The 12,688-nt window shown below is 45.8% G+C and overlaps 1 protein-coding gene across 1 annotated transcript; it reads left to right on the top strand.

Moving 5' to 3' along the window:
* Positions 1-1,201: 1,201 nt before the first annotated feature.
* On the top strand, positions 1,202-2,614 carry Adrb1 (adrenoceptor beta 1). The gene has a single exon (XM_026389209.1). It carries the CDS (start codon positions 1,202-1,204, stop codon positions 2,612-2,614), a length of 1,413 nt encoding a protein of 470 aa, XP_026244994.1.
* Positions 2,615-12,688: the final 10,074 nt, after the last annotated feature.

A 12,688-nucleotide genomic window follows, 5' to 3' on the forward strand; every position in this document is an offset into this window, starting at 1 on the left:
GCAGGCATTCTGTGTGCCCCGGAGGTTTCCTCTAGACATCAACACTGTTTCCCTAAACTTTCTCCCTTTATGCTGAGAATATACTATTGCATCATACATATTCATTAGCTGGGGCGGGGGAGTGTGTATGTTCACAGCGTGTGAAAACCTTGCTTGCTTTCTACTTCTACTGCATTTGCGGTACAATAAGCTCCTTGCAAGAACAGAGCCCAGAGAATGTCCCTGACAGATACGCGTTTTGCTCCTGCAAACCAGCTCTGCTGGAGTTTCCTCTAACCACCAACTCCCACCTCGGATTCCCCAAGCTGTCAGGACACAGGCTGGCTAGGTGCCCTCTTGACCGGAAGAGGGTTTTACACACACCCTGCTAGGCTGCCTGATTTGAGAACCTGTGTCGCAGCCAAACTCCTCCAACCTCAGCGGACAAACTGTCCAAGGCGCTCTGGTGCTTCAAGAACATCAAGGTCCCCTCCTTACTAAAGGGAGCACGATCTTCAGAGCTGCAGGAAACCGGCCACTGGAGGTAGAAGACTGCGGGGGCAAGGGGAGACCGAGGGGAGCAGGAGGGGAGGGGAGAGGCAAAAGGGAATGGAGTGTAGGAGCGAGTGGGGGGCTGGAAGAGGGGTTGGTGCGCGGGTGGGAACAGATCACAGTAGGGGGTGCGGGTAGCCGGGCGTTGGAACTAGCCGGTACCGGGAGGGGCGCGCCCGCAGCAACCCGCGGGTGCTGGGGAGGCGCCGGCTGCGCGATCTGCACCGGACTCTCCTGAGCTGCTCAATTGTGGGTGGGAGGGGGTGCGGGCAGCTGTGGGGGAGCCCAAAGTCGGGGGCGTGCCTTTGCAGCGATTGGCTGCAGGAGCCTGACGCGCGGCCCCGGGGGTTGGCTTGGGGGTGTGGGAGCCGGCTGGGGTGGGTGTTGGGTGCCAGAGCTGCGGGACCGGCGCGCTCAGAAACATGCTGAGGTCCCGGCGGTTCTTCCAGCAGCTGCAGCAGCTCCAACAGCGGCGGCGGCGGCGGCGGCGGCGACAGCGCTCGGCTCCGGCGGGGAAGGCGCCCGGCGCCCATGCCTCCGGCCCCGTGCCGCGGCTGCCCTGACCTGGCCGCGACCTCCTGCGCGCGCTCCGCCGCCCCGGCTTCTGGGGTGTTCCCCAACCACGGCCCAGCCCCGTCACACCCCCCGCCCCCGGCCTCCGCAGCTCGGCATGGGCGCGGGGGCGCTCGCCCTGGGCGCCTCCGAGCCCTGCAACCTGTCGTCAGCTGCGCCGCTCCCCGACGGCGCAGCCACAGCGGCGCGGCTGTTGGTGCCCGCTTCGCCGCCGGCCTCGCTGCTGCCTCCGGCCAGCGAGGGCCCGGCGCCGCTCTCGCAGCAATGGACAGCGGGCATGGGCCTGCTGATGGCGCTTATCGTGCTACTCATCGTGGCAGGCAACGTGCTGGTGATCGTGGCTATAGCCAAGACACCGAGGCTGCAAACTCTCACCAACCTTTTCATCATGTCCCTGGCCAGCGCGGACCTGGTTATGGGATTGCTTGTGGTTCCATTCGGGGCCACCATCGTGGTGTGGGGACGTTGGGAGTACGGCTCCTTCTTCTGCGAGCTCTGGACCTCGGTGGACGTGCTGTGTGTGACGGCCAGCATCGAGACCCTGTGTGTCATCGCCCTGGACCGCTACCTCGCCATCACGTCGCCCTTCCGCTACCAGAGCCTGCTGACACGCGCGCGGGCGCGGGCCCTCGTGTGCACCGTGTGGGCCATCTCGGCCTTGGTGTCCTTCCTGCCCATCCTCATGCACTGGTGGCGGGACGAGGGCGATGAGGCGCGCCGCTGCTACAATGACCCCAAGTGCTGCGATTTTGTCACCAACCGGGCCTATGCCATCGCCTCATCCGTCGTCTCCTTTTACGTGCCCCTGTGCATCATGGCCTTCGTGTACCTGCGGGTGTTCCGCGAGGCCCAGAAGCAGGTAAAGAAGATCGACAGCTGCGAGCGCCGCTTCCTCAGCGGCCCAGCACGGCCGCCTTCGCCGGCGCCCGCGCCCTCGTCCTCTCCTGCGCCCGGGTCCCCGCGTCCTGCCGCGGACCCCATGGTCAACGGGCGCGTCAGCAAGCGGCGGCCCTCGCGCCTTGTGGCGCTGCGCGAGCAGAAGGCGCTCAAGACGCTGGGCATCATCATGGGCGTGTTCACGCTGTGCTGGCTGCCCTTCTTCCTGGCCAACGTGGTGAAGGCCTTCCACCGCGACCTGGTGCCCGACCGCCTCTTCGTCTTCTTCAACTGGCTGGGCTACGCCAACTCGGCCTTCAACCCCATCATCTACTGCCGCAGCCCCGACTTCCGCAAGGCCTTCCAGCGCCTGCTCTGCTGCGCGCGCCGGGCTGCTCGCAGGCGCCACGCGGGACACAGCGACCGACCGCGCGCCTCGGGCTGCCTGACCGGCAACCGGCCGCCGCCGTCTCCTGGGGCCCCCTCGGACGACGACGACGACGACGGGACCACGCCGCCCGCGCGCCTTCTGGAGCCCTGGGCGGGCTGCAACGGCGGGGCGGCGACGGCGGACAGCGACTCGAGCCTGGACGAGCCGTGCCGCCCGGACTTCGCCTCGGAATCCAAGGTGTAGGGCTCGGGGCGCTGACGCCTGGCGCGCGGGTCCTCGCCGCCCCAGCCCGGACGCGGGATGTGCGCCCGGGTGGGGAGGAGAGCCCGCTGTGGAGCCCCTGAATGGCTTCCCGGGCCAAAGAGGAGATCTGTGTTTACTCAAGACCGAGAGAAAGCAGGTGAACTCGAAGCCCACAAACCTCGTCTGCATCATCCAAGGCAAACCGAAAAACCACGGACCTCGGCACAAAAAGGAAAGTTTAGGAGGGTTGGGAGAGTGGCTTGCTGATTTTTCTTGGGTTCTTTTCTGTTTGTGGTTCAGCCTTCTTTTGTGTGTGAGTGCGATGCATCTTTAGATATATATATATATTTTTTTTTTCAGGTGGGTTTTGACGCTTTCTGCGAGGACCCGAGTGGAAATTGGGCGGGTAGGGGAAGAGATATAAAAGTCTATCAACTTGGCTTCCATCCTGTTCCTGAGAATGGGAGCAGTCAGCTGGGGGTGGGGGTGGGGGTGACAGTTTGTCAGGACGTTTCCTTTTGCTTTTCAGAGAAATTGCATTTTAATTCCTGTGTAATGATTTCTCCTGTTCTCAAAGCAAAGAGAAAGGATGGATGCAAAAAAAAAAATCTCATTTTATGAAATGTTAAGCTATTCTTGGAACAAGTTTCACCTTGCTTTCCTTCTGTAGGACAAACTCTTGTCCCCTGCGCGCCTCGGAGGTCCAGCTGAGGGTTTTCTACCTCACACTGTGCATATTGCACAGCAAGATAGAAAGTCTTGTTTATATTAAACAGCTTATTTATGTATCAATATTAGTTGGAAGGACCAGGCGCTGAGCCTCTCTCCATAACATGTGACTCTGTCAATTGAAGACAGGACAGGAAAAAAAAAAAAAAAAAAGGAAACAGTTCAGATTACTTACTGCACATGTGGGTAAAAACAAAAAATAAAAAATAAAAAGGAGTGGTTCAAAATGCCATTTTTGCACAGTGTTAGGAATTGTTCACAGATGTTACTTGCACACAAAAAATATTTTTAATGGCGTGGGGAGGGGGCAGATCTTAAAAACTAAAATAACACTCAAATTCAACTTCTGTTGTCTGTTATGTTATTGAGCTAATGAATTATTGGGAAAATGCCTTTTTATACTCTTTTATCATGGTACTGTAACTGTATCCATATTATAAATATAATTATCTTACGAATTTTTTATTATTTTTTTATGTCCAAGTGCCCACGTGAATCTGCTGGTAAAATTTAGCACTTGTGTATAAATCCTATTTCCTCTGTGTTTTTCCAAGTATTTATACTCTGGTGCAACTAACTACTGTGTGAAGAATTGGTCCATGTGCAATAAATACCAATGAAGCACAATCAAGATCATGTACTGTGAGTCTGTACCGGGTCAGTGATAATGAAAAAGACAGTTTGTTTTGTTTTAAAGTGTAGACTGGATTTCTCATAGAGCTCTTTTAATAGCTTTTCATGACTCAATAACAGCAAAATGCCTGTACCAAATAAGGCGTTCACCTACTGAGCGCTGCAGATTTGCCCTCAATCTTCACAGCCAGATTCAAGGTATTGCAGACTATCTGTAGGCGCTCTCAAGATCCCATCTGCTGCACTTGACTTAAGAAGTGACATTTGCCATGGTGTGTCTTCTGCAAACAATCAGAAAACCCAGTGGATCCAGGTAACTTAGCTGCAGCTGCCACACAGAAACGCAGGAAAGAAGACTAACTACCAGTTGCCTACCAGTTGCCTACTTGAAATTCGGTAAGTGGCTTTCACAGCTTATTTTTGTTTTCCAGTCAAAAAATCACAGCCTACAGATGATCAGTGTGCAGATTTCTCCAGTGGCTGTTTAGAATGAGAAAATATTTCCATGCTTAAGCAAAAAATGTATAAAAGGGCTTCTGAAGTAAATGTTATTTTTCTTGTGTAATTAAAGAGATCATTTCAGCAGAAGTGCTGGGTGGGCAGGTCACGGTAAAAACAAATGTGAAATCACTTAACTTCCTAACAAATTTACAACACCCAGTGAATGAGGTATTTTTCATAAAATTAGTTCCTAAGGAGGGTACAGTGAAATTCCATCTGGAAATTAATTGTTCATTCTCCAAAATAAACTGATTTAATAGGTTTATATTTTTGAACAAGATCTTCATTTCATGAGTGTACCGTATAGAAACCAAAGTGAAGAGTATAAAGTTTTAGTTCAGGCTGTACTTTAACATGAACAGACTTTTCTCATCTAGGCAAAATCAGGAGTCTGTCTTTTTTTTTTTTTTTTTTTCTCAGTGCTAGGGCTTGAACTCAGGGCCTCTCCTGATCCCCAGCCAGGAGACAGTCTTCTGAGAAAGGTTAATGACGCTGGTGTTTCAGAGCCCAGCAGAAGGTTGCACAAAAACAGCAGCTTCACTGAAGGAAGCAGCCCCCAAATTTAACCCCTTTCTCCAGCCACAAGAGAAAAAAAAAAAGATGAATGGGAGGGGGACAAAGATGGCAAAGCTTTTTACTTATTTATTTAAATAAGTAAATAAATACATACATACCAAAACTTATTTTGGAAAATGTAAAATCCATCAGGATGGACTATCACTGTAATTTCCCTAGGAGCCAGTCCATTCCTAGTCTCTCTTGCCCGTCTTAAGTACGTGAAGTGCATTTTCTTAGGGATTTTGCCCCTCTTCCTTTTAAATTAATAGACTTCACATCTTTAGTTTCATCTGAAGGACACTGAAGTTCCAGGTTAACACTTCATTTTCCTGGGTTTCCCAGTTATTGATTTATTCTAGATATGTCTTCACATTTAAATAAATACTCCCAGCCTGAAATGTGTATACAGGTCCATCAAACCTCAGGTCTTAAAAGCATGAACGTCTCCTCAACTTCAGGAACAAATATGCCAAATCTAACTACTTAGTAGATAGGTTTACTCTCTTTGGTGGATTAGAGGATATGATATATAATTACGTAGATATAATATATAAGCTTAGGACTGGTTTATATGTTTTAATAGGAAATGTTTAAAGATTTTTATATTATTCCCTGGGTTCTCCAACTGGGAATCACAAGGATTCAGAGACAGACCATGACAGTGATTCCAAATACTCATGAAAACTACTTTCTGTTGTTTTTGAGGGAGAAAACCCATTGCTTTACACTAGGAAACATGAAAGCTGGCCTGCCAGTCTCAAAAGCCATGGCAGTGGGACGAGAAAGCTGCCCATCCTGCGTAAGCCACGAGATAGTTCACTGCAGAAATGGCAGGAGAGGGCCGCAAGGATGCAGAAAGTCACCTTCCCCCTCTGGTTTGTGTACATCAGAGTACCAAAGGCATAAGACTTAAAATCAAAGCAATGAACTAACGTGTCATCAAGATTCATTGATTTGCCACATTTGGAAATTTTATTTAGATTGAGCACTGTAAAGTTCTCTAACGTGTAACAAACACAGTTTCTTCTCCCAGTTGTAGAAATATGGTATAGCATCTAGCTGGGTCCTTTGGTGAGCTTGCCAATATAAAACTTTGCAAATAGAGTCTATTTTTTTGCCTATGATTTTTGGGAATTGGAATTATTAATAACTTCTAAGTGGCTATTGTGAAACCTTTCCTTGTTAAGCACATTCTCCTAGCTTATTTTAAAATCACATTTTGTTGAACATGCTGACTTCCTCTGACAATATGTAAAATTGCCAGGCGGAAACTCTGCACCCACAGTATCTGGGTAATATTAACATTTAAGTTTTTAGCAAGATCTTCTAAGGAAGGGTTTAAAGGAAAATTATGCTATAAACTTTTGCTGCCAATTGTGAAAGACTTATTTTCCTTTCAGTGTCTAACAAAACTGGACCCGGTCATTCTTTTGAAGGGGGAAAAAAATAAAATAAAACCTTAGCAGTAATTCAAATGAAACACATTGGCACAGATAATGTAGTTTTATTTGTACGTTTCTGGCATAATGTGCTGAGAAATACTAATTCTTTTGACTCCCCGCCAATTTTCTACTAATCAAAATGGAGAAGATATGCACTGTTTGGATTATACCTAAAAATAGTTGTGCTACAGTCACATCAGCAAATGGAATTAAATTAATTTCTCTTTCCTCCCCTTCATACACACCCTTCACATTATTTAAATTTCCATCTAGAATATTGCTCCTGAATCTCATAATTTTTGATTCAGTGTGTCCCAAAGAGCATTGCTACACTGAAACTCTATTGAACCACTTTCCAGGGGATATCCCCCTGAAACACCCACATTTTCTCTATTCTTTTTGGAAGAGTCTCTACCAGAGAGCACTACTAATGTAATCATATTTATATTTATATCTGGATTAATATATTAATATATTTCATCAATAGTTTTTTTAACCTTTTGTGGGAGTAGAGAGAGTGTTTCTGAATCAGATTTGGTCATTTGGTCATGGAGTGGAAAAGAAGCTTCCAAATCCAATTGCTCCAATGACAGACCGCAAATACAGCAGCCCAGAGAAGCTCACCCTGGACCGATCACCAGAGTGTGATCTTTGCAGTGATGTTAGCAACTGTTAGGAACGGCCTTTCCCTTCCCTAGGATGTTGGGCAAAGATCACATTTCTACCTTCTGCACCTGAAGCCTGTTCTTGGCACCACCATCTTCACAAGCCCTTTTTCTCAGCACTTCTTCAATTTTTCTTGAATATGCTTGAAAACTGTGCAACATCTTGTTCTAGATAATTATCTTCATAGCAGCATTAATTTCTCATGAATGGCTTCCAAAAGCTCTGATTTTCAGCATCTTTCAGAACATTCAATTCCATTTTTTCCTCTCTCTTTTCCACATTCCCTGGCTCACGGTTGGTAATTAGTAGTGGTGAGAGCACACTGTTTTCTTCCATTTATGACACAGAAATTACCTATGCTGCATTTTAGATGTTAAGTTTGGACTTCTTCCTGAGAATTTTGGTATGGCTCCATGCAGGGAAAAAAAAATTAAGTTGTTGTTTGCACCTGTAAAAGTTCTTCATGATGGGTTTGATATTGGGGGTGTGGGGCCACCTTAACAGGCTTTATTTTTCTGCCACTGTCACTTCTTAACCACATGGCCTTGTCAGTCTGTCAGTATCCTGGTTTCGGAGGGTGACAGTCGTTGTTCCACCTTCAGCTGTTTGTAAAATAAAGTAGTCTCACTAGTCATTATTAGACTAGCTGATTTGTAGGAATTGTGGGCTCTTGTGGAAGGACAGAAAACTTGTTCAGGCGGATGGTCCACTTTGGCCACTCTGGTTCCTTCTCTAACTAGTTCTCACAATGTCCCGTGACCTTGGGAAAGACAGTCCCAACTTCCTTTCCCTTTGATTCAGGTTCAAGTCCCCGAAAGCCTGATCAGTAGTTTTGCTTCTAAATCCCTGAGAGGAGTTCTATGCTTGGCAAAGTTTATCACTTCTGATACCTCCTCCTAACCTTCTTTTCCCTTTCCTAGCAACCGAACCCACCTTTTTTCAGGTGAAAGAGAACAACTAAGAATAGCAAAAACATATATATAATACCCCATGCATCCAAACAAATAGTCCTTCACTTTTTATTGCACTTTAAATTCCACAGAAACCACAACTGAATAAAGTAATCTTCCCAAATATCGGATTAAAAAACCTGTTTGCTCTGTGCTGTGCAAAAAGTTGTTTAATGATTCTTAACCCACAGCCCCTTTGAGAGAAGTCGGTCAATTTGGATAGTTACTCAACTCTACTATTTTGCACTGAGTTGTAAAAGGTAATAGCAACCATCTAGATTGTTCTCTTTTTCTTGGAATAGCAATTCAGAGATGAAAAGTGCTGAGAGTCATGGAGTTTGTGTGTTTGTGTTTTTGCTTACCTTTCTTTTGAGGTTTGCAGGCTATCGGGTTTCTTTGTTCCCAATTTAATGAACAGTGACAAATCTACAGGAACTTTACTGACTTAAAATATCTGTTATGTTAACTACAGGAACTCACCTGTAATATTTAGGTCCTTGTTAAAAATGCATTTAAAGAGCAAACATTAATAGATGTTCCAATAACATTTTTTTTTTGCTCTACAGGGAATTTTTAAAGCCATTATAGGTAACATTTTAGTAAGATGCTCTTTTTAAAGAACTCATTGTGCTTAAATGATTCTGCCATCAATCCTGAGATAATGCTTTTCCCCCTTTAAATAAGCATACCTAAGTAAAACTGAATCACTCAGAAAAAATTCCAGTCTGTCATGTGAAGGCTATTAATATTCCTAGTAAACAGTACCCTATCCTCACGAAGGGTCATACCTAGATCCATGCAGACCCCACAAGACTGATGAGATGCACTTTGAGATATAAAAACCTGGCCTACCATTTAGCAGCTGATCCTATCAGCAAATATTTCTCGAAGAGCAAAACCAAATTTCTCCTGGAGTGTTGACTCATGGTGGATCCCAGTGGCATCTGAAAACTGATGACTGAGCCACTATTCTGCTTCAAATCCTTGACGTCATACATAGGAGAAACAGCGACACTCCTTCTTCAGTTTCTATGCACTAAGTCATTCCATTTGCTCTTAAAAGTAACTTCCAATCCTTGAATTCTTTCTGTTGTTCAGTTCAAAATCATCTTCAGTTACAGGGATTCCTCCTAGCTAGAGACTAAAACAAACACAAAAAAAGGTCAAGTTCAGCACCTGGAGTCCGGTGGCATCAGCAGGTCACTGTTCCCAGAATTGTGCTGGTAATTTTTTTCAGTATCACCAGGGCCACAAAACACTGGAGGTCAAGAAAAAAAATACTGTACTAAGTGAAAGGATGTAACATAAAAAATAACAAAGTTTTGCAATACCACAAAAAGCATCCTGCACGCACAGGACAAAACAGGTAATATCGATTTTTTTCTCAGACAGCTGATGCACCCCGCCTTCCAGTATACAACTCTCTTCAGATCTTTTGATTGTTCCTAGACCTAAGACAAATACATTTTTCACACTGGATGAGCTCAGAAGACAGAGAGCTGACCCTTTAGAGGTGTGCTGTGATTAGCCTCCTATGATTCACGGGTTCTTCTCTTCTTCGTTGATGGCACTCTGTGCTGAGTGCTGTAGGAGACACACCCAGCCTGACACTCTGAGACATCCACCTGTGAGATGTGACAGGCAGGTGTGATGGAATGCCAGACGTACGGGCTAGCGGTAAGGACTCTAAGCCAGAACTATCCAACAGAAACAGAAGGTAAGCTATGCATTGCATTTTACACTTTCTAGTAGGCTTTAAAAATAGATTAAAAATAAACAGATGAAATTAGAGTTTCAACCTATAATAGATGTAAAACATTATTCATGAGATGATTGACTCTATGTATACATAGGTCTAAATATAATACACACATACACGAAATTTTGGAAATCTGGTATGTATCTTCTGCTCACAGTTCATCTCAAATGCAACAGGCCACATTGCAAATGTTCATCAGAAGAGGGGATAGTGGATGGGAAGGTGACGTAAACTGGGGGCCTGATGACCATGTGGATCTTGGATAAGGAGATACAGTGGCATGAAAGGCCATTCCATGGAAAGTTATAGGAAGAAGAAAACTGTATGAACAAAAACAGAGACATGTAGGTCTTTGAGACCAATATTCAGTGAACATCCAACTGCAGAGAGTTGATGTCTCTGGAGTAACTGGGGATGAGAACAGATCAGAAGGTTTGTATAAAAGTGCTGAACTCTGAGCTTTCTGAAAGCATAGAGACCTAAGCAAGAGTGTCAGTATTAAAACAGTGTTTTAGGTAGATGAATCAGCAGCGGGAAGGCATGATAGGTGCATATACCCTCTCACTTAATCTTCAAAATAATTTGCAAGCAAATTCAATAATCTTATTGTACAAATCAGAAAACATAGTTATGTAATCTCATGAGGCATATATGAGCTCATTATTCAATTGTTTCTTTGATGTTTATGTATCAGTTTCAGAGCTGACCCAGAGAAGCCAAGCAGGTTTCAGAGTGCCTAAGGCTAAGGCCCGGTAAGTGCCTGAAGGTCATCCCTCCCACGCGGGCAAGACCTAAGTTCAGGCAGCTGGTTCCAGACAACAGGTAAACAGGGATCAAGTCTAGGTACCCAACCCCTAAGTTAGTCTTTTATTCATGTCACCAAGCTGACTAGGAGTTCCTTTAGGACAAAGCCTTGTCCTTTTGCCCTGTCCCTCCAGCACATTGCTAGGCACGTCATCGTGTGTGCTCTGGGCGTTGACTAGTTGAATTCTAGAGTCAGAGAAATAAGTTCTCTGCCTTCTGCAGCAACTCAGATACATAGCTGAAGCAAGCCTGTTCCTTGGCTATCACTACAAAAAAATGCCTGAGACAATCAACTCATAAAGAGAGTTTGGGCTCAGTTTTAGAGATTTCAGTCCATGATCCACTGGACCTGATGCTTTTGAGCCTGGGGGGAGCCAGCACATCATGGAGGGAGCATCAGTGCCTGGAAATGAAAGGGCGAGCCCAGGGTCCCACAGTCCCCTCAGGCACCATGATCTGAAGACCTTCCACTGGGCGCCATCTCGTGAAGTTTCCACCACTTCCCAGCAGTGCCGAGCTGGGAACCCAGCCTTTTACTTCATGAACCTTTTTTCCAGATCCAAACTTACAGCAAGGCCTAATTAGACCTGTGCACTACAAGAAGATGTGGCATCACCTTCTGTCGTCTTTGAAATTCCAGGTACTCACCACCTGGCCTAAAGAACAGTTTCTCCCAGAAAGGTGTTAGGCCTCAAACTGCAGCGCACCCGGGCACACTGCTGGTGTCATAGGAAACCAGGTGGTTGTTTTCCAGATATTTCTAGGAAATGAGTTTATTTCTAGAAATGGCACATGGGTTGCTGGAATTCTGCACCTGAGCAACATGAATTTAGCTGAGTAGGAAAACGTACATCTTTATTCTTGAAAAACAAGCATTTCACTGACATTGTTAAAAGAAAACTACGTGTTCTGGGTTCTAGGTCAGTTGTCAATAAATAAAATATTTGACTTCTTTGTCACATTGTATTGCATCCCAAGTGGGATTCTCTCCTTTCCAACGGAGAGAATCTAGATCTATTTTCTCTGTGTATTCTATTGGGGAAAAGCCCTCAGCCTAGCCCAGGTGTTCTCCCTTGACCCAGTCAACGTGGCTGAGAGAATCAGATTCCTATTCAGGAATGTACAGACGACTGTTTTAACTCTTATTTCTGCATGTCCATTCTCAAATGTTTTCAGAGCAGATGTCACAGCGCTTCTCCGTTCTACTCGGGGCTTGTCCACTTGAAACAGATTCCTAATCTTTCCTTCTCAACAAAAGAGAGAATTCATGTGCCATCTTGAGTTGTTCCAAGGGAAATTATGTTTGTCGAAATGGCTTTTGATGAAGCATTAAGACCTCACCTATTGTCTTCTGGACACTGTGTGTATGTGTATATTGCAGAATTAATTTTAAGTAGCATTGAATTTCATTGCCTTCCTGGGACTTTTGTTTGCCATGCCCTTGTCATGAAGCTTCAGACCAGGAAGGCAGAAGCAGAGCAGGGCTGACAGAGGAGACCCCCATCGGGGACAGGACTTCTGGGCCTTCATAAGTTCTCTGCTTTAAACACTCAAATCTATTTGGCACGAATGCATTTTCCTGCATCAGTTCCTCAGACTGACAAATGAAATCAGAAAACCACTTCAATAACTCACAGTGTAGCTGTCAAGATACCTATTCTGTACCCTTGAGCATGATCAGATGTTTTCTCTCCTATACCCAGGAAAGATAATTATAACAAAAAGGTTCTTAGCAAGCATGAGGTCAGAGCAAAGAGCTGTTTGCAAAGATTTATCAGTACAGCCCTGTCTGCCATGGAGTGTTGGAAGTCTTCTGGCTTTGGAGACCAACCCTCCTTCCTCCCCTAAATAGGAGAGATGAGCAATGCCAGCATTTGACTCTGTGCCCCTCTTCCATCACCAGTAGTTCCATGCCTCCCACCCTGCCCCACTGCCCAACAGAAATATTCTTCCCTTATGGAAGTCAAGACACCTCTGCAGTCACAGTCAAGACTTGTTGACCTGCCTGTCTCTTATGAGGACCACATATCTC

Source organism: Urocitellus parryii, chromosome 5 (assembly GCF_045843805.1).
Source record: "Urocitellus parryii isolate mUroPar1 chromosome 5, mUroPar1.hap1, whole genome shotgun sequence".
In the NCBI taxonomy this organism is placed as follows: Eukaryota; Metazoa; Chordata; class Mammalia; order Rodentia; family Sciuridae; genus Urocitellus; species Urocitellus parryii.

What these genes read in the sequence shown, in the direction of transcription:
- Adrb1 (XM_026389209.1), top strand. Translation starts at nt 1,202, where the DNA reads ATGGGCGCGGGGGCGCTCGCCCTGGGCGCCTCCGAGCCCTGCAACCTG.